The sequence below is a fragment of the Pseudorca crassidens genome, chromosome 11 (assembly GCF_039906515.1).
Source record: "Pseudorca crassidens isolate mPseCra1 chromosome 11, mPseCra1.hap1, whole genome shotgun sequence".
In the NCBI taxonomy this organism is placed as follows: domain Eukaryota; kingdom Metazoa; phylum Chordata; class Mammalia; order Artiodactyla; family Delphinidae; genus Pseudorca; species Pseudorca crassidens.
Genome location: NC_090306.1, coordinates 44,310,008 through 44,333,184, shown reverse-complemented (window position 1 = coordinate 44,333,184; position 23,177 = coordinate 44,310,008). Strand labels below are relative to the sequence as shown.

General features: G+C 40.7%; 1 protein-coding gene across 9 annotated transcripts in view; it reads right to left on the bottom strand.

Moving 5' to 3' along the window:
• Positions 1-22,816, bottom strand: part of ATF1 (activating transcription factor 1) — a 54,355-nt gene extending 31,539 nt beyond the window's left edge. For 2 of the 9 annotated variants that reach the window (XM_067696522.1, XM_067696526.1), the window contains exons 1-2: positions 22,192-22,350; positions 15,648-15,746 (exon numbers count right to left, since the gene is read on the bottom strand). In XM_067696522.1, the coding sequence (XP_067552623.1) occupies positions 15,648-15,746; positions 22,192-22,263 (171 nt within the window). In that variant the 5' untranslated portion in view covers positions 22,264-22,350. Of the gene's footprint in view, positions 1-15,647; positions 15,747-21,811; positions 21,960-22,171; positions 22,354-22,527 lie in introns of those variants that run through there. The other 7 variants (XR_010932402.1, XM_067696523.1, XM_067696527.1 and 4 more) reach the window with 7 other exon arrangements.
• Between the last annotated feature and the right edge of the window lie 361 nt (positions 22,817-23,177).

Genomic DNA, 23,177 nt, shown 5'->3' with positions numbered 1-23,177 from the left:
TATATACTGTTAACAAGAGATACACCTAAAACATAACCTAAGGACACAGAAAGTTTGAAAATAAAAGCACAGGAAAAAAAAGATGCCATTAACATACTAAATTAAAGCCAAATTAGTATCAAATTAGACTCTAAAGTAAAAAGCATTTCTAGAAATAAAGACACAAAAGGGACAATTCTCCAGGAATATACAATTTTAAAATCTAGGGACTTCCCTGGTGGCGCAGTGGTTAAGAATCCTCCTGCCAATGCAGGGGACGCAGGTTCAAGCCCTGGTCTGGGAAGATCCCACATGCCGTGGAGCAACTAAGCCCGTGCGCTGCAACTACTGAAGCCCATGAGACTAGAGCCTGTGCTCCACAACAAGAGAAGCCACCGCAATAAGCATGCGCACCGCAACGAAGAGTGGCCCTTGCTTGCCACAACTAGAGAAAGCCCGTACGCAGCAACAAAGACCCAACACAGCCAAAAAACAAACAAACCCAGTAGAACTCTTTAAAAATAAATACATAAAATCTGCATTCATTTAATAACATAGCCTCATAGCACACTTTCAATCACACAGCATAAATTGAAGGACCACTAGGCAAAATCAGTCCACAATTATAATGGAAGATTAATGCAATGCTCTCAAATTAGTCATAGAACAAACAGACAAAAAGTGATAAAGACGCAGAATATTTAACAACATGACCAACAAAGCTGAACTAATAAATACACAGAACTCTGCATCTAAATGCAGAATATACCTTCTTTTCAAGAGCACACTAAACATTTTTTAAAAATTATCATAGATTCTATGATAGCAAAGTTGTATTGCAAATTAGTTTCTAATTTATTAATTTTATGACCAAAATCACACACATTCTATTATTTCATGGGAAGAGATATCAAGAAACCACAAAATTGCTTCTCAAGAAAAAAACAGGGAATTCCCTGGCAGTCCAGTGACTAGGACTCGGTGTTTTCACTGCCGGGGCCTGGATTCAATCCCTGGTTGGGGAACTAAGATCCTGCAAGCTGTATGGCGCAGCCAAAAAGAAAAAAAGTACTCAAAATTACATCATTACTTAGAAAAATGCACTTAGTATGAAAATTCTGAGATACAAACTCAGTTTTCTTTTTTTTTTTTGGCTGCACTACATGGCATGTGGGATCTTAGTTCCCCGACCAGGGATTGAACCCATGCCCCCTACAGTGGAAGCGCAGAGTCCTAACCACTGGACTGCCAGGGAATTCCCTGAAACTCAGTATTTTTTTTAATAAATTCACCAAAGATGGAGTCTTATTACCCTTAATGATAGAAACTTGCTGGTCATGCTTCCTCCAAATAGTTGTATGTGATATAATGTACCAAAGTTTCTTCTAAGGTTTAATCGTTCTTCTTAGTCCTTTTACCACAAAAACCTCCTTCATCAACAGAGAATGCTACTGTGTGTACTCATATTTGCTTTGAAAAAGCTCATGTATACTCAAGACCTCTTGGGTTTCCAACATTCAGACATTTTCAGTGACCTCACTAAGTCTATCAACACATTACAATACTATTTTGCTACTACGTACTATACTTCAGTTGTAGATTAGAACATTCACTCTATATTCTGCGGAACATTCATCTCTTACCACAGACTGTTAAGTGAGACCTCTCATGTTAAACCCCTCCATATATACTGATTAACTTAAAATTAAGAACCTTTTGGTCTATTAGTTCAGTCATTACTTTCCGTAATTTGGGGCTGTAATCTAATAGTTCCATAGGCCAAGTCCAGAGTATTATTAACACTACAGACACAGTTATTATAATAACTGTGATGTATCTAATGTCTACTATAGGTAAAATTTTTATTATAGCATGATATTTGTAAATTATATGTACTCTCACATCCCACTGAAGAAATTAGCTATTCCTTATAAATACATTTTCTCATACTTTCTCAAGCTAAGAGTCATTCCATTATAACAAAATATCTCATTTCACACTGTCTGCAAAATAAATGGATAGATGAAGAGAAAATCTAAGCTGTTCATAACTCTTAATCTGCTTTCAAAATGAAAGAATGCCAGTGAACCACTTTCTTACACCATATACAAAAATAAAAAAACAGATTAGGGCTTCCCTGGTGGCGCAGCGGTTGAGAGTCCGCCTGCCGATGCAGGGGACACAGGTTCGTGCCCCGGTCCGGGAAGATCCCACATGCCGCGGAGCGGTTGGGCCCGTGAGCCATGGCCGCTGAGCCTGCGCGTCCGGAGCCTGTGCTCCACAACGGGAGAGGCCGCAACAGTGAGAGGCCCGCGTACCGCAAAAAAAAAAAAAAAAAAAAAAACAGATTAGACCTAAGTGCCAGATCTGAAACCATAAAACTCCTAGAGGAAAAGAGACAGTAAACTCTTTGACACTGGTCTTAGTAATATTTTTTTGGATCTGTCTCCTCAGTCACGGGCAACAAAAGCAAAAATAAATAAATGGTACTTCATCAAACTTAAATACTTTTGCACAGCGAAAGACAATATCATCAAGACAAAAAGGCCGGACTTCCCTGGTGCACAGTGGTTAAGAATCCACCTGCCAATGCAGGGGACACGGGTTCAAGCCCTGGTCTGGGAAGATCCCACATGCTGTGGAGCAACTAAGCCAGTGCGCCACAACTACTGAACCTGAGCTCTAAAGCCTGTGAGCCACAACTACTGAGCCTGTGTGCACAACTACTGAAGCCCGTGTGCCTAGAGCCTGTGCTCCACAACAAGAGAAGCCACTGCAATGAGAAGCCCATGCACCACAACGAAGAGTAGCCCCCCACTATCCACAACTAGAGAAATCCTGCATGCAGCAATGAAGACCCAGTGCAGCCAAATATAAATTAACTAAAAAAAAAAGGCAACCTACTAAATGGGAGAAGATATTTGCAAATGATATATCCAATAAGGAGTTAATATCCAAAATATAGTGAGAACTCATACAACTCAATACCAAAAAAACCCCAAACAATCCAAATTTTAAAATAGGCAGAAGACCAGAATAGACATTTCCCCAAAAAGACATACAGGATCGCCAACAGACACATGAAAAGATGCTCAATATCACTAATCATTAGGGAGATGCAAACCAAAACCACAATGAGATATCACCTCACATCTATCAGAATGGCTATCATCAAAAAGACAACAAATAACAAGTGTTGGCAAGGATGTAAGGAAAGGAGAAACCCTCATGCACTGTTGTTGAGAATGTAAATTGGTACAAACACAATGGAAAGCAGTATGGAGGTTCCTCAAAAAATTAAAAATAGGACTACCATATGGCCCAGCAATTCCACTTCTGGGTATTTACCCAAAGAGAACAAAAACACTAGTTCAAAAAGAAATATGCACCCCTATGTTGATGGCAGCATTATTTACAACAGCCAAGATATGGAAGCAACCTAAGTGTCCTTTGATAGATGAATGGATAGAGAAGATGAGGTACGTACGTGTACACACACACACACACACACACACAGGAATATTAGCCACAAAAAAGAATGAAATCTTGCCATTTGCAACAACGTGGATGGATCTAGAGGGTATTATGCTAAGTGAAGTGAGACAGAAAAACAAATACTATATGATTTTACTTATATGTGGAATCTATAAAAACAAATAAAATGAACAAACAAAAGATACAGACTCATAGAGGAGAACAAACAGGTTTGCCACAGGGAGGGGAATGAAAGGTTGGGCAAAATAGGTGAAGGGGATCAAGAGGTACAAACTTCCAGTTATAAAATCATATGATCACACCAACTGATACAGAAAAAGCATCTGATAATCTAACATCATTTCATGGGAAAAATAAAAAAACAAAAAACCTCTCAGAAAACTAGGAATAGAAGGGAACTTCCTCAAACTCAAAAAGAGCATCTATAAAAGACTTACAGCTAATGTCAGGTTTAATGATGAAAAAATGAATGCTTTCCCTTTGAAACTGGGAACAATGAAAGGATGTCCATTTTCACCACTTTATTCAAGATAATTCTGGAAGTTCTAGCCAGTGCAATAAGGCAAGAAAAAGAAAGAAAATGCATACAGATTGGAAAAGAAAGAAAACCAACTCTTATTTGCAGATGACACGACTATACATAAAAAATCCTAAGGAATATTAAAAACAAACAAAACCCCCAAATCATCCCTCCTAGAACTAATAAGTGAGTTCAGCAATGTTGCAAGGTACAAGATCAATAAACAAAAATCAACTGCATTTCTATGTCCTTACAACAAACAAGTGAAATCAAAGTTAATACAATATCATCTACAATAGCTCCAAAGAAAATATGCAATATTATTTACAACTGCTCCGAAGAAAATGAAATACTTAGGTGTAAGTCTAACAAAACATGTATGGGATCTGTATGTTGAAAATGACAATATGCTATGGAAAGAAATCAAAGGAGATTGAATAACTGGAGAGATTTACTATATTTGAGGACTGGAAGAGTCAACAAGATGTCAGTTCTCCCCAAACTGATCTACAGGTTTGCAGACACAGACAAGCTTATTCCAAAATTTATATGGAAAGGAAGAAGACCTAAAATAGCCAAAACAATTTTGAAAAAGAAGAATAAAATGTGAGGAATCATCTTCCTGATGTTAGGGCTTACTATAACATGGTAAGACAGTGTGGCACTGACAGAGGGACAGACATATAGATCAATGGAACATAATAGAAAACTCAGAAACAGACAAATATGCCCAAATGATCCTGACAAAGGTGCAAAAGCAATTCACTGGAGGAGAGATACTCTTTTCAACAAATGGTGCTGTAGCAATTGTACATACATAACAAAACCCCTCAAATCTATACAAAAAATACCTTAAAATGAATTGTGGACTTAAATGTAAAACATAAAACTTTTAGGAAGAAACAGGGAAAAAAAATCTTTGAAATTTAGTTCTAGGCAAAGAGCTCTTAGATAACATCAGCACAATCCATAAAAGGAAAAATTTATAAATTGGACCTAATCAAAATTTAAAAACTTTAGCTCTGTGAAAGACCCTATTAAGCAAATGAAAAAGAAAAATTATTCTTCTATTCCCCATACGATTCATACTGGAAACATCGAAATAAATTCACCTAGATTTCTAACTCTCTATAGAAGAATCTTTCTTTTCTAAAAAGTAAAATCAATATGACCAAGCACATCCAAAACATTAGATAATCGCCAGGTAAGAAAGGATTACCAAAAACACTGGTGCGCACGCACGGGCACACACATTCTTAGCTTATCCCTGGACAAACCCTTGGGCTAAATTCTCATGTCAAAAATATGAATGGAATGAAAATCAATCTGTTTTAGAAGTGTTCTGGAGCCAAGCCTGTTTGTTAATTTCTTAAATTATCCTCATTTATCATCATCCACTGCCTGGAGGCAACAAAGGACTGTGGTGATTATAAAGTCTGCAGTTGTAGTGGACACCATGATGCAACAGCCAGATCCCCTTTTCTCTGGTAAAAGACTTATTCCCCAGCTGCTGGAAGACAGCTGCTGACAGTGTTCAGTTGTCAGCCCTCTTTGGAATTGCCCTGGCTGATGAGAGTCACTCTGCCTGAGGTCACACGTACCCCTTCCCGGGTCAGTCAAGATCCAATGCCTGGTGCATGCAGGAATATAAAGGCCTGGCTGGTCCCTTACCCCAATTCTGAAGAGCTATCTCAGCTTCTAATCTCCCTATAGGGTCAGTTGAGGTCTTCATTGAGACTGAATCAAAGTCCAACTTTTCCCTCTGTTCAATCCTGCTTCCTCTATTCCTTTCTTTCCCTTCCACAGGTGGCAATCCCAAGAGGACCTCCTAATAAACCTCCTGCATGCTAATGTCCATCGCATTGTCTGCTTCTCAGGAAACCCAAGCTGTAAGAGAAGTCAAACTGCTGGAATTCAAATCATGTCTCTAGCCTTACTAGTTGTGTGACCTCTAAAATGGGGATTAGAAAAGCACAGTAGGTTGGTAAGAGGTTTGAAGGCATTAAAACATGTAAAATGCTTACAATACACTTGGCACACAGTGGATACTCAATAAATGTTACCTATTACTATCAACATTGTTTTCCCCATTCACACATAGTTAAAGTACACAAATTTCTCTACGGTATGAGAATTACTGAAAGTTAGGAGCTGGAAAAGACTTTACAGATCACCAAGTCCGATGCCTTTATTTCCAGATGCTGAACATCAAGTCTAAATAAGTTAAGTGGGGACTTCCCTGGTGGCGCAGTGGTTAAGAATCCGCCTGCCAAAAAAAAAAAAAAAAAGAATCCGCCTGCCAATGTAGGGGACACTGGTTCAATCCCTGGTCTGAGAAGATCCCACATGCCTCGGAGCAACTAAGCCCGTGCGCCACAACTACTGAGCCTGCGTCCTAGAGCCTACGAGCCGCAACTACTGAGCCCACGTGCCACAACTACTGAAGCCCACACACCTAGAGGCCATATTCTGCAACAAGAGAAGCCACTGTAATAAGAAGCCTGTGCACCGCAAGGAAGAGTAGCCCCCAATCGCCGCAACTAGAGAAAAGCCTGTGTGCAGCAACGAAGACCCAACGCAGCCAAAAATAAATAAATAAAATGAATTTTTTTAAAAAAGTGATTTAATAAATAAGTTAAGTGACTTAGTCAATGTTCCAGAGTCACTAAGTGACAAAACCAGGATTCAGACCAGGTCTTAAGCAAGGTTGCCTCTCAATCTATATATACTTTGCAATTAAATGAAATTCATCAAGTACTGAGTCCCTCCCCTTCACCTTCTTGCCATAATTGAACCTCTGCTCTCCTCTGGAGAACACTGCCTCTCTCCTGCACTCATACCATGAGCCTACAGACAGAGTTGGTATTTCCTTTGCTCTTCATTGCTACTTCCAGGCCACTGTCCCAAGTTCTACCTGAAAACTCCCAAGTTTGAAGCTCAGAGCAGTAGACTGTCCCTGTGGCAGTCATGTCCCCTCATTTCTTTAAGACTTTAGCCCCAGGATCACTCTGTTCTCTCCAATACTATTCCTGATGTAATTTGTGGTGATTTCAGTATGCAACATCCAGTATCCTTCCATGTCTGGGCCAGTTTTTGATTCCTCTCCTCCAAAGCCCTGTCTTCTACCCTTCTTGGCCACACACTCCCATTGTCATACCCTACAGGGTTTCTGAACAGGCATTTGGGGTAGGACAATTCTTCCACGTGCAGGAATATCCTGCACAATGAAAAACATTTAGCATCTCTAAATTGCCCATTAAATGCCAGTGGCAACCACCATCCCTAACCCCCTACATATTTCTAGACATCTCAGTGGGGAAGCAGTACCACTCCAGTTGAGAACTACTTACCTAAACCTTATCATTACCAATAACCCCTCCTATAATCTCAAATTCAAGTATCCCTCTCTCTGAGTACCACCTACTTCCAACTCACTACCTCTACTATTTGGACTCTCAACAATTCTTGGACTCCACAGGAACTTATAATCCATCGAGTCTACTATCTTTTCCCTGCTCTTGACCCCATCAAGTCCCCACTTCTTCCTTATACAGCTTAAATTTCATGGTACAGCATTATAATCACTGTATCACATAACCTTCAATGTCCTTGTCTTTTTTTGCTTTGCTGTAGTCCCTGGACTAAACAGCAACCTGTTAACTCACATACTCTATGCCTGTAACCTGTATGCAAGTACCTGAATCTGACTGGAGAAAGACACACAACTGAACTTAATGGTCACACTTTAAGTTCATGATCAGTAACCTCAAGTGGACTGTTAATGCTCTCCAACAATCCTACTATATATCCCTAGTCCACTTACGTTCTCAAAACATTTTATCTGACTGAAAAACAAAGAAGTTATCAAAAGGAAACTTTCAGAGTACCTCATTCCCAATCTACCTACCTAACCTGTATTTGATTGCTTTCTTATTATGAATGAGGTACCTATGCTCATGTAAAATAAATTTTCCACTTGCAGACTAATGCTCATCCCCGCCCCTCCTGAAGGACATCATCCCAGATTGTCCTTTCTATATGTCCTGTGTCATCAAATATTATTGCATCACTCCCACTGGTATATAGACAGGCTGTTAATTCCTCCCATCATAAAAAGTAATAATAAAAATAAAACTTCCATGACTTATAAAACCCCCTCCAGCACTTCATTTTGTAGATCCCTTTGCAGCAAAACTCCTCTCTACTCATTTTCTCCCCTCTTTTCTTTTTCCCATGTTCTCTTAGATCTAATTAGATTTTTATCCCCACTTCGACTGAAAACAGTTCTTGTCAAGGTTGTCAATGAACTCCATGTTGCCAAATACAGTCAACTCTTGTTATTTGTGGTTATGTTCTATGACGCTGCCATGTACACTGAATTAGCAAATGCTGAACCATTGTTCCTAGGGGAAATACAGGGTTAGGTTGCTGCAAGCCTCTGGGCACAATATTTTCATCAACCGGTTAACGTATAACCTGGTTTTAAGTGTGTTTCTGTTTAAAGACACCTTATTTAATACAGGCATACCTTGTTTTATCTCACTTCACTTTATTGTGCTTTGCAGATACTGCATTTTTTACAAATTGAAGGTCCGCGGCAACCTTGCTTAGAGCAAGTCTCACTGAAGGCACAAAAAGTTAGCACTTTTTAGGAATAAAGGTTTTTTTTTTCCCTTGGCCGCATGGCTTGTGGGATCTTAGTTCCCTGACCAGGTATTGAACCCAGGCCCTCGGCAGTGAAAGCTGGACCACCAGGAAATTCCAGCAATAAAGTATTTTCTAATTAAAGTATGTACATTGTTTAGACAGAATGCTGTGGCACATTTTTTTTATTGATTGATTGATTGCTGTGTTGGGTCTTCGTTTCCGTGCAAGGGCTTTCTCTAGTTGTGGCGAGTGGGGGGGCCACTCTTCATCGTGGTGTGCAGGCCTCTCACTGTCGTGGCCTCTCTTGTTGCGGAGCACAAGCTCCAGACGCGCAGGCTCAGTAGTTGTGGCTCACGGGCCTAGCTGCTCTGCAGCATGTGGGATCTTCCCAGACCAGGGCGCGAACCCGTGTCCCCTGCATTGGCAGGCAGATTCTCAACCACTGCGCCACCAGGGAAGCCCTATGGCACATTTTAATAGACTACAATATAGTATAAACATAACTTTTATATGTAGTGGAAAACAAAAAATTTGTGTGACTTGTTTTATTGCAATATTAGCTTTATTTTGGTAGTCTGGAATATAGTACTGTTAATTCATTAACATTGAACTTATGGTCAACAGCACTACAAGTCACACCTGAATGAAACTTATCTAACACATGTATTTTCTACATAAGGTACATCACAGCCTTCTTGCACTTAACACTTAAGCCCTATGCTTAGAGGCCATTTTAAACAGCAACATCACCAACAAAAAGCACAATAATGTGAAAAACACAGCACTAACTAGACCACAAAAAGGAGAATTGTTTATAGTATGAGACCTAAAATTGTAAGACAGAGTATTGCATTGTTCGAGCTCAACTGAGAAAGTGACTTAAATTTTTCACTACTCCACACATGTCCACTAATGACCACAAGAGTGCATACTGATTTTGGGGTTACAAATGAATTTTATCAAGTAGGTGAATTTGCAAATACAGAATCCTTGAGGGACTTCCCTGGCAGTCCAGTGGTTAAGACTGCACATTTCCACTGCAGGGGGTGCAAGTCTGAACCCTGGTCAGGGAACTAGGATCCTGCATGCCACAAGGTGCAGCCAATAAAAAAAAAAAAAAATCCTTGAATAATGAAGATAGACTATATAACAGTTACTGTTACTCCTCATTTGACCTACCAGCAGCATTTTACATAGTTGATCATCACCTCGTTCCTAATTTCCATGATCCCCATTTCTCTTGATTTTCTTTTTACTGCTTTGGCCATCCTTCTTCAATCTCCCCAACCCCCAAATGTTGGAAAGTCCCAGAGTCAAATCCATTGACCTCATCTCTGACTACACTCACCCCCAGTAATGTCATGTAGTCCCATGACTTTAATTACACTTATGTTAAATATTTAGATATTGTCCCACAGCTCTCAGATGCTCTGTTCTGTTTTTCTCCCCACTTTTTTTTCTTTTTTCAGTTTGGATAATTTTTGTTGGCCTATCTTCAAGTTCACTGATTCTTTCCTCAGCTGTGTCAAATCTACTAATAAGCCCAAAAACATAATTCATCTATGTCACAATTTTTATTTCTAGCATTTCCATTTGACTCTTTCATACAGTTTCTATTCCTCTGCTGAAATTTACCTCCCGTTCATACATGTTGTCCACTTTTTCCACTATAGCCTTTAATATATTATTATTATTTTAAATTCACTATCTGATACTTCTAACAACTAGTCATCCTGAGTCTACTGATCATTTTTACTTCTGACAGCGGGTGATTATTTCCTTGCTTTTTTGTATGTGCTTCATAATTTTTGCCTGAATGATGGACATCATGTGTAGTAAGATAGTAGAGACTGAGGAAACAGTATTCATGCCTAAAAATGGCGTGGTAGTTCTTCAGTACTTCTTCTACTAGGCTTTTAGTGCAGGTGGTGGCTGGGGGAGGGATGAGTCAATCTATCCAAGAATTGAGCAGGGTTTGGGTTTTGTTATGATTACCTTAAGTACACAACCAGCTCTAAATTCCTCTAGTGTGACCTTCTGCTTAGGGTGGGGCCTGGTTTGCCAGAGGGTTTTTCTCAGTGATCCTGCTCCACCCTCAGCTTTAGGCTTTCTCTGTGCACCTGACCCAGAGTGTCTCTCCATACTCTTAGTCCTCCCCAGGGATAAACTGCTATTGCTTTACTTGCTGGAGGAGCTAAGGGGAGACTGAGAAGTTGCTCTGTTATCCTGGCCTAGTCTCAGTCTCAGGGGGTAGGGCTTTCTCCAAGTAGTAGGAAAACTAATGGTCTGAACCCAGGAAAATTTTCTGCCCTTCCCTCAGGGTTTATGTATTTTCTTTTTCTTTTCACTTCTACCCACACTGGAAAATGGGGTTTATTCCCTTCCCCCAGTGGCTTAAAGCTCTTTTCCACAGGGAAGAAGGGTCCAGGCAGGCCTGTACCACCTAGAGAGGCTTTCTCTTGTCTCCCTTGCTTCCCCTAATCTTTCTCATGAGCAACTCTTGGGGATCCCTGGAGTGGGTGTTACCTACCCTGTGTCTGCAGCTCCCAAGGGTTCTATGTTCTCATACTAGCCTACACTTAGACTTTAGCAATTCAATAAAAATTTAGCTAAATTCTTCTCTTTTTTTGACCATTTTTAATTTCTTTAATGTTGTATCTACTTTATTTATTTTTATTCTTGGCTGCATTGGGTCTTCGTTGCTGCCCACGGACTTTCTCTAGTTGCGGTGAGCGGGGGCTACTCTTCATTATGGTGTGCAGGCTTCTCATTGCGGTAGCTTCTCTTGTTGTGGAACATGGGCTCTAGGCGCGTGGGCTCCAGTAGTTGTGGCTCTCGGGCTCTAGAGCGCAGGCTCAGTAGTTGTGGCACACAGGCTTAGTTGCTCCGCGGCATGTGGGATCTTCCCAGACCAGGGCTTGAACCCGTGTCCCCTGCATTGGCAGGTGGATTCTTAACCACTGTGCCACCGGCGAAGCCTCAATTTAGCTAAATTCTTATTTCCCCCTGTATGACAGCCCTGCCTTCTTCCTGTACTCTGCTACTGCTACAGGTGAGCCATGCCCACATGCCACTACTAATGTGTTGAAAGAAGTTATGATTTTTGTATATTATAGCTTACTCTTATTTTACAGTGGGAGCAATATGCTTTCCAGCTTTCTACGTCCTAAAGAGAAGCCAGAAATCACCCAATGAGTTTAAATACCACCTATATATCTACAATGCCTAAATTTACATTTCCAGTCTGGACCTCTCCCCTGGACTCCAGACCATATATATCCAACTACCTATTGGACAAATCTACTTGTATGGTTTGGCAGACAAATTCTAAGGCGGCCCCTGTGGTCCCCACCTTCTGGTGTTCATGCCTTTGTGTAATCCTCTCCCCTTGAGTGTGGGAGGGATCTGTGGCTTGCTTCTAACCAACAGAATAAGGCAAAGATGATGGGACGTCATCGCTGTGATTATGTCACATTTTATGGCTAAGGAATGGGATATCATTCCCTTGATTATATTATATAAGACTCTGTCTTGTCAGCAGACTCACTCTCACTCTCCTGCTGAACTTAAAGTAGGAGGCTGCCATGTTGTGAACTACTTATTGGAGAGGGCCAGGTGGCAGCGAATTGCAGGCGACCTCTAAGAGCTGAGGGTGGCCTCCAGCTAAAAAAATTAAAGTTCTCAGTCCTACAGCTGCAATAAAATGAATTCTGCCAACAACCTGAGTGAGCTTAGAAGTGAATTCTTCTCCATTCTAGTCTCCAGGTAAGAAGCCAGCCCTAGCCAACATCTTGACTGCAGCTTGTGAAACTCTGAAGCACAGAACCCAACTAAGAGAAATTTTAGGATAATAAATGTGTGTTGTATTGTTTTAAGCCACTAAATTTGTCGTAATTTGTTTTGCAGCAAAGAAAACTAACAAATAGTATCATAAATTTAACATGCCCAAAAGCTAAATTCCTGATTGCCAACATCTCCCCAAAAAGAAAAAAAAAATGTGCCAATGTTGTCCATCTCAGTAAACAGCAACTCCATTCTTACTGTTATTCAAGTCAAAAACTGTAGAGTCAATCTTGACTCCTTTTTCCCTCTACACCTACATCCAATCCAAAAGCAAACACTGGGGGACTTCCTTGGTGGTGCAGTGGATAAGACTCTGTGCTCCCAGTGCAGGGGACACAGGTTCGATCACTGGTCAGGGAACCAGATCATCCCACATGCATGCTGCAACTAAGAGTTCGCATGCCACAACTAAGGAACCCACCTGCCGCAACTAAGACCCGGTGAAACCAAATAAATAAATAAATTTTTTTTTTTAAAAAAGCAAACACTGTTGGCTTCACAACCAAATTATATCCAGAATCTAACTTTTTTTTTTTTTTTTGCGTTACGTGGGCCTCTCACTGTTGTGGCCTCTCCCGTTGCGGAGCACAGGCTCCGGACTCGCAGGCCCAGCAGCCATGGCTCGCGGGCCCAGCCGCTCCGCGGCACGTGGGATCCTCCCGGACCGGGGCACGAACCTGTGTCCCCTGCATCGGCAGGCGGACTCTCAACCACTGTGCCACCAGGGAAGCCCCAGAATCTAACTTTATCTCACCACCACCACTAATACCACCTTGGTCCAAGCCACTACTGTCTCATGCACAGTCAATGTAACAGCCTCCTAACTGGTTTTCCTACTTCCACTCCACAAAGCAGCCAGAGGAATCCTATTAAAATATCAAAGTGCTTTCTCTGTAAAATATCAGTCAAATCAGGTTTTTACTCAAAAACCACTCCCAAGGTTCCTTATCTCACCCAGATTAAAAGCCAGAAATCTTACAGTGGCATACAAGGCCTACATTATCTGGCACTCTCCTCTGCCATCCCAAACCTCTCTGCCTCATCTTGTATCCCTCTCCCCTCATTCATCCCTCTCCTACCACACTGGCTGCCCTGCTGTTCCTTAACCATGCCAAGCACATATCAGTCTCAGAGTTTACAGCTGTTGGTCCATATAATTGAAGAGGTATTTCCACAGATACGACTTCTCAGACCACCTTACATAAAAAGGCAAGTCCCCATCCCCATCAACAACCCCCTATTCCTCCTACCCTGCTTTATCAGCCTCCACAGCACATACTACGAACTGATACATTTTATTCTCCCCAACACTAGAATGTATGTTCCATGAGAGCTGAAACTTTTGTTCACTGTTATATCCCCACCTTATACTGAATGACTGAATAAATACTACTGTTATTAGATACTTCTTCCTTACAGAAGTTAGCGTCTAATAAAGCAGTCAAGCCACAAGAATTTGGATAGCAAGTCAGTGACATTATTTTTTAAAATCACTATAAAATTATTTACCGCCTAGAAATTTACTTATTCTATCTCTGTAAATATGCTTCTGAGGAAACCTGTAAAACATTCACATCTAACCAACATAACTGAAATGTGTATGTAAGCCAACTGAATTAAAACATTTCTGTGAAGGGCCCTATTAACAGAAGGTAAATGAAAGACTCTATCATTGTTTTTCCAGTACCATCTAGGGAAGATATCATTATTCTTCACAGATATAGCCAAATAAGAGAAGGATACCTCAAGCTTGAAGGATTAATCCTTTAGTTGCTTGGTTCTCTAACTTTTTCATCTCAAGACCCTTTTATACTCTTAAAAATTACTAAGGACCCCAAAGAAATTTCATTTATGTCAGTTTTTAATCTAATACTTACATTTAAAATTTAAACAGAAATTTTAAAACTATTTAACAGTTCATTTAAAAACAGCAACTAGAGAAAGCCCGCGCACAGCAACAAAGACCCAACACAGCCAAAAATAAAATAAAATAAATGTATAAAAAATAAAAAAATAAAAACAACAATCATAAATCCATTACATGTTAACATAAATGATATATTTTCACTAATATGACTAAATATACCCCCCCAAATTCGTGACAGAAATGACACTGTTTTACATTTCTGCAAATCTCCTTAATGTTTGAGTTAATAGAAAACAGCTGATTTCTCTTATCTGCTTCTACATTAAATATTTGCCATATGTGGTTTTGTTGAGGTATATGAAGAAAGTCTGGCCTCACTCAGGTATGTAGTCAGAAAAGGGGGGGCGTGTTTTAATTGTTTTTCCAGATAACTATGGATATTCTCCTTTGAAACCACATTAAAACTTGACAGGTTGCCGTTTCTTAAAGGTTGTCTGCAATGTACAATTTGAACTCTGTGTATTCTGTTAACATTAAAATCCATTGGTGTATCTCGCATTCTGAATGGATCTTATACCATGCGTGATTTTGTAACACAATTTTGTAACGAAAAAGTTGGTAGCTACTGGGAAGCTGTCAAGTTCATGATGGTGAATACAAGTTATCCAAAATTCTAATTTTTACTTGAAAGTTCAAATCCTGTCACTGGCAATACATAGTTTCAGTTGTTTTCCCTGAAGTGGGTCAGGTGCATGGATCAGACAACTTGAAATTTTAAAAATATCATCAGTTCTGCAATATGCATGTCTGTCAATTTAAATTCTCTAATGAATATGCCTATTTTCCAGTTCAGCAAAAATATTTCTTTTATATCCACAATACATCTGTTGAATTGAAGATGGTCTGCCTCCTGAAACTATTAGTCTCTATTTCAAGTCAGCCCAAAGGGCCAAATAATTTTTCATTTGTCTTATGCAGCAACAAAATTAGTCTGAAAAAAAACCTAAAATAATCATGTACCGCATAAAATGAACTCTACCTCCCCAAGTTTTGAGAAGTATATACATGTTAAAACACTAAATATGTTATAACAGAAAATAAAACTGAATGATCTTGACAAGATATTTAAATCAGATAATTCCTTCCTTCCATACATTTCAACATTTTACAGGGTTTTTTTCCTCTTTTGCTTGGTTCTTTTTTTGAACGTTAGTAACTGGTGATCTGCAACAACAGCTTAATCTGCATAACAAATATTCCTAACTGGTTCAATGTTTTGGCTCGTTCCTGCCTTACCTGTTGAGGAATATGAGAAATATGAGCTCCCTGAACTGTTGAACCAGACTGAGGTGCTGTCTCTGAAGCGTTATTCTTGTGAGAATCTTCCATAATCAACTGTAAGGGGAAAAAAAAAGTTAAAAGATGCTTTCTAACTTCATTTTCAAAAAATCTTAAGACATTTCTTTTCTTAACATGCATACTTTTTAAGAGGAACAAAACAGGCTTTTCTATACTAAGGGCTGAGCTCAATTTATCCAGACTCATGTTTCCACACCTTCGCTCTGGGTGTGTAGTGACCTATGATAAGAGCTTTTAAAATGGAAAATAAAAAGTGCTACAGAATATGGATAGTATACTCTATAGTTGCTTAAAAATTGGTAACTTGGTTACCTCCACGGAAGAGAATTGGTAGCTACGGTACAGAGAGAGAAAAGAGATTTTCCTTTAAATTTTTTGAATTTTGATCCACATGAACATGTTTAAATTTAATAAATGGTATACATAAGATAGTCTTCTGTGCAGGAACACAAGCATTCTTTTCTTTTTTCTTTCCTTTAAATTAAAATAAAAATTTTTTAATTTATTTTTGGCTTTCTTGGGTCTTCGTTGCTGCGTGCGGGCTTTCTCTAGTTGCAGCAAGCGGGTGCTACTCTTCGTTGCGGTGCGCGAGCTTCTCATTGTGGTGGCTTCTCTTGTTGCGGAGCACAGGCTCTAGAGCGCAGGCTCAGTAGTTGTGGCGCACGGGTTTAGTTGCTCCATGGCATGTGGGATCTTCCCGGACCAGGGCTCGAACCTGTGTCCCCTGCATTGGCAGGCGGATTCTTAACCACCAGGGAAGCCCAAGCATTCTTTTCTACAGTCTACGGAACAGTTTTTCTTTTCTTTTCTTTCTTTGGCCTGCAACATGTGGGATCTTAGTTCCCGACCAGGGATTGAACCTGTGCCCCCTGCAGTGGAAGTGCGGAGTCTTAACCACTGGACTGCCAGGGAAGTCCCCTAGGGAACAGTTTCTAATTGCATACATAGTTTAATATAGAGAACTTATTGAGCAAAGGTTGAACAGAATAAATAAATAAATGAAACCATAACTAAGGAGTTTCTGAAGATCTAGATGATCTAGATAATCAATTGCAGGACATGTAGGCTGGGTAAGAATGAGAATAAATGGGTTATGAGAGATGGAATATGTCAAATAGGAGAACTACGTAGAAAGAGGCTGGTAAAAGATTTGGGTAGAATTTAAGGTTTTTCTAATTATGTGAAAAGACATAAAAAGAGAGAGGGCCGGCCAGCAAACAAATGAAAAGATGCTCAATTTCACTAATTATTAGGGAAATGCAAATCAAAACTACATTAAGATATCACCTCACACCCATTAGGATGGCTAATATTTTTTTTAAAAAAAACAGAAAGTAAGTGTTAGCAACGATGTGGAGAAACTGAAACATTTGTGCACTGTTGGTTGGGAGTGTAGAATGGTGCGGTCACTATGGAGAACAATATGGTGGTAACCCAAAAAATTAAAGATAGAATTACTATATGATCCAGCAATCCCATTTTGGGGTGTATATCCAAAAGAATTGAAAGCAGGGTCTTACAGAGATATTCGTACACCTATGTGCATAGGAGAATTATTAACAATAGCCAAAAGGTGGAAGCAACTCAAATATTCATCAGTGGATGAACGAATAAACAAAATGTGATATACATATGCAATGGCATATTATTCAGCTTTAAAAAGAAAGGAAAGGAAATTGTGACACATGTGACAACATGAATGAACTTTGTGGACATACGTTAAGTAAAATAAACCAGTCACAAAAAGACAAATTCTGAATGCTTTCACTTATTTAAGGTACTTAGTAGTCAAACCGATAGAAACAGTAGAATGGTGCTTAATAGGGACTGGAGGGAGGGGAGATGGGTAGTTGTTTAATGGGTATGAAAAAGTTCTGTATATTGGCACCACAATAATGTAATGTACTTAACACTACTGAATTGTATACTTCAAAATGGTTATGATAGTAAATTTTATTTTATGTGTATTTTACCACAATTCAAAGAATTTTTAGAGAGAGAGGGGGCAACTAGGTACTTAGCCCTTAGCATCATTAATTTAATAATTGTGAAGTTTAAGCCTGCATATTCTTTCTTCTCTTTTTTTTTTCCCGTTTTGGACAGCAGAAAATAAATTCATTCTTAACTCTGGATTGATGCTACTGTTTTTAGCCATTGAGAAAAGGTATAAAATCACCTCAAACATAAAGTGCTTCTAATGCTTTTCCCTCTAAATATGTCATGAGCCTTTTTTTCTAACATGGAAAATGTAGAACAGAAAGAGAAAGGATGATAAAAACTTAATTATAATATTGTCTAATTTCTTTTCAGTCTTCTCTTTCCACAACTTTTAAAAAATCATAAACATACTGTACGTACAATTTTGTATCCTGTTTTCATTTATCACAAATATTTTCTAGGTTTCAAATAGAAACATATTTAAATGCTAAATAATATTCCATCCAGTGAATGTACATAATTCACATTTTTTTACCAAACAAAACAATACTGAGATTAATATGTTTAGCATATAAAGCTTTTTCTGTAATTAAAATTATTTCCACAGGATATATTCTAAAAATGAGAATTACTTGGTTAAGGAGAATGAATATTTAAGGTTTTCTGAAAGAATTACAGTCCACCAGAAGCACATGAGAAAGCAATGGGAATTTTTTTTTTTTTTTTTAAGAATTCAGGGTTTTTTTTTAAAGTCTTTATTGAATTTGTTACAGTATTGCTTCTTATGTTTTGGTTTTTTGGCCCCGAGGTATATGGGATCTTAGGTCCCTGACCAGGGATCTGCACCCATTGCATTGGAAGGTGAAGTCTTAACCGCTGGACCGCCAGGGAAGTCCAGTGAATTTTTTAGTCATGACTAACCTGATAGATGGAAAATGGTACATTGTTTTACATTTCTTTAATTCTCTATTAGTTATGTGAGCTCTCTGTTCATATTAGTTGTCCATCCATCTATCAGATCTTGTGTTTTCCTTATTACCCTATATTATTTCTTCATATAAATTTTATTTCTTTCATTTTGATACAAATGTTTCCAGTAACTATGATTTTAAAACTTTAAATTTTGACAAGTTCATCTAGTGTTCCCCTTGTTTGAACTGCTTTTAAGGGAACTGCTTGAACTGCTTTTAAGCTATATATAGTCCCTTTAGGAAGAGTGCAGTGATTTTTAATCTACACTAAGAGAAGTGTAATTCCAAAGACTGAACATACAGACAGCATCAAAGATGGAATTTTATACTTTCTACATACTATCGCTACTGAAAATGCCTTTTTAAACACTCCATTTCAGAAGACATAAGAATATAGAGCAGAGAGAAAAAAAAAAAGATGTAGTGCTAAAGCACTGAAAGAAACTATAAAAGATTTTATAATACCTTGTTAAATTACTGAAAATGATACTTTTCTGTTTCACTGTGACTCACTGATTTTCCCCCATAAGAATATTATTAAGAAATTTTATATCTAATGGAAACTAACATCATCAACAAAACATCTGACATTTCATAGTAAAAGCCACTACAGTCAGCAAATAACACTTTGGACAATTACTACAACTATATTTCCTACAGAAAAGAAGACAGTCTATTTTCTGTTTTTTTTTTTTTTTTTGCGGTACTCGGGCCTCCCACTGTTGTGGCCTCTCCCGTTGCGGAGCACAGGCTCCGGACGCGCAGGCTCAGCAGCCATGGCTCACGGGCCCAGCCGCTCCGTGGCATGTGGGATCTTCCCGGACCGGGGCACGAACCCGCGTCCCCTGCATCGGCAGGCGGACTCTCAACCACTGCGCCACCAGGGAAGCCCTCTATGATTTTTTAAAAGAGGAATTAACCAATCAGTTTTTTTTCCAAAATGAAAGCAGCCTTTATACCTTCGGCTCATTATTAACAATACATACATAGTTTTTTAGTGACGTTATCAGAATGTGTAACCTTTATTTGCTTACTTTTTAAAGCTATTATTCCTAAAATTAAGGTTAAGATTAACAATCTGTTAAAAACTTGCTCAACACAGAATTTTATGCATACATTTTCTGTAAAAATAAAGTAAGCCCAAGGCAGCAGATGGAAGCTTAACATGAAACAATCCCAAGTTGGGCAGAATCACAAGTGGGCAGTGAAACACAGCTTCAAAAGTACCATCAATGGGGTAGTTCCCTGGCAGTCCAGTGGTTAGGACTCGGTGCTTTCACCGCCGTGGCCCCAGGGTTCAATCCCTGTTTGGGGAACTAAAATCTTGCAAGCCACGCAGCGTGGCAAAAAAAAAAAAAAAAAAAAAAAGAATCGAACTGGATTTCAAATGAATAAAATAAACAGACTGAAAGAAGAAAAAAAAAGTACCATCAATGGGAATGAATTTGGGGAGCTAAATCACAGCAGGCTGCGATCCTGCTGACATATGAAGAATGTTAAAGTAAAGGCATGGCACTTTAAGAAAGCTTGTTAAGAAAGGAACATATGCTAGGCACTAAACTAAGAGTTCTTTATATATCATCACCTGGATTCTTTATTATTATGTTTTTGGATTCCCTATTTTAGAGATGTGTAAACTGAGGATCAAAGGAATTGCCATTTCTGTGGATCTCACAGTAAGATGTGAATGCAAGATCTGAAGCCAGAACTGTTTTAAGCCAAAATCCATGTTCTTTCATTCCACACTGTCCCTCTTCCAAGAATACCTTCACATCCCCAACTCGTCCACCTGGCAAACTCCTCATTTTCAAAGTTTCATCCCAAACATTATGTTCCCAACTGCTCTAGGTCCTTCCTTCCTTAATGCTTGTTCCACTGTGCCTTGCAGATATTTCTAATGAGGTTACTTAACATTCTGAACTGTGTTTATAGGCATGTCTGTTTTTGCCAGTCTTAAGGTGCCTAAGAACAGGGCCTCTATCTTGTGAATGTATGCTCTGTGCCCAGCAGACTGTCACGTATGCAGTAAAATAGTAAACATCAACAAATATAGTTTTCTCATCTGATGAATGAAGAGGGTCTTAAGTTTCTCCACCTACAGATGATGTAGAAGCCTGTGGGCAAGAAGTCTCTTGCTCAACATTTCCACAACTTAACTCACAATCTCCCCTCAAAATTGCTATTAGTCATACTGAATTTGTTTCAGATCTTCAAATGTGCCTGCGCTGCTTTCTCTCACCTTCAGGCTTTCATGTATGCTATTCCGTCTGCCAGAAACACTATTCCTCTTCAAGCGGCCTATTCCTATAAGTTATAGTTCCAGGCAAATTTTCATGACTCCTTTAGACTGGTCTAGAAGCTTTGGCTGTATCCCCACAGCACATGCTTCCCCCACCTTTCATGGCACTTATTATCACAGTATAGTAATGGCCTGTTTTCTGTCTCTCTACCAGAATGCAAGCTCTAGGGAGTCAAAGACCACTTCCTGTTCCCAATATAATACCTTGCACTTAACTACTGCTGAATAAATCAATGTGTTTAGTTGGGTTTACCTACTTAAAACTGATAGAAATAATGGTTAACAAAATATCTTTAGACAATTACTCCAGCCTAGCTTTAGGAACAGGAAAATTCAGGCACAACACCCTACTTTAGAGCTGAAAATTCATTAGTATAAATAAATGGGATGACATGTGAAAAAAAAAAAAGCATTTTTTGAAGGTACTACCACCTACTGGTGATACAGTAGTACTGCACAGATGTAGCACAGACGAAGCCGAACCTTAAAGAACAACTGCAAATAACAGACCTAACATACTCGTCTTAGCAACACAGTAGTGATTCTAATTGAGACACCGAGTAAACTGCATATTATAAAGTCTATAGGAAAAACAGCATTTTAATAAAACTGCATCTTTCTGTTGGTAATGAAATTTTCAGGATAAAACGAATTTTGCGAACATAAGCAAACATAGTGTACAAACTCTTAACCACAAACGAGGCCAGTTTGACAGATGCTTGCCAAATCTATGCTGAATAAGCCTCAGAAACGTAAAGGCTCCCAATGACTATTTTAGCCCATTACGCCTCAAAAGCTGACAAAACAACTAGTGATTAACATCTACAATAACTGTAAAGAGATCAAGGGGGACGCTCCACGGCGTAGTTGACGCTATGAAATACCATGCTTACTTTCGTGATACAGGAGAAAATCAAAGAGAACGTTTGCTCAGTTTGATCGTCTGTCCGGGGGTAAACAGACGAGCTCTGTCACTCCACACTCCCCTTCCTCGCCTGCCGGCTGCACCTTTCCGTGATTATTTAGGGTGTGTGTGATTATTCTACGTCTCCCCACTCGACTGGAAGCTCCCAGCGGATAAGGGCTGGCTCTGCCCACACAGCGAGCGTCCTGGGCCCCGCACCCCGAGGGCGCCCGGCGCGCTCTGCGGGGTCCCGGGCGGACATAACCGGTCGCGGGCCGCGCTCGGCGGAAGACGCGCGGAGGCCAAGGCCACGCCGCCCTCCCCGCGGCTCCCGCCCCAACCCCGAGACCTTCGACGGAGGGCGCTCGCCTTGGGCCACAGAGCGGCGGCTTCAGAGGCGAAAGCCACCCTGCGGCAGGAGGTCTTCGGTTTATTTTTCATTGGGGGGGGGGCAGCAGGCGAGAGGGAGGAAGGAGGAGACCGTCGACTGAAGGGGCACCGGGCGCCAAGGCAGGAGAACCGGAACCGCGAGCAGCCCCTCCCCCTTCCGCCGCGCGCCCTCCGCGCCCCTCCCCCACCTTGGCCGCCCCGCGCGACCCCCACCAGGCGCGCAACCCGGCTTGGCGTCCCCGCCGGCGCCGCGCCCCCGCGCCCTCCCCTTGCCCGGGGACACGGGAGCCCGTCCCACCCCCGCCCCCTGCTTACCTGTGGCTGCCGCCTCGCCGCAGTCCGGGGTGGGAACTTCCACTCCCCCCTCCCAGGTGGATCCGAATTCACTACCCACTTCCCCACCCCCTCACTTGGCGGGGACGTGCCTCCTTCTCGGGGGTCAGGCGGGGCGGGGAGAATCAGTGTCACGTAACAGCTAACTGTCCTAGGCTACCGTTTCCTCGGCAGTCAGGGCCGCCACTGGCGGCATGATCTACACCAGGCCGGGGGCGGGGGAGGGAAGGGGGGCAAAACTGAGTAACTAAGCGTGGGGGGTGAGGTTAGGGCCGTCCCTCCTTGCGAGCCGCCGTCCTACGTCACCGCGTTGCGCACGTGACGCGCCGCCATCTTGTGCCGGGGCACTCCGGTGTGGCGAGTTAGTATCGCGGAGGTGATATTCTGGCGAGAGCGGGGCGTAACAGTTACCTGCGGTTCCTTTTTACTTCAGGAGCTCTGTCCTCACTGCTCCCACACGTGTTTTCGGAGGCCGGCACCTGCTCGGGGTGTCAGGAGACCGCTCGGTGTGGGGCAGTTTTCTTCGGTTGGGGCGTCGCGCTCAGCCCCTACTTGCTGTGGCCTAGAGGTGTAGTCCTCCCCGGCTTTGACCCACGCCTGACCTGCCCGCCTCTTGTAGACAGAGTGACTTG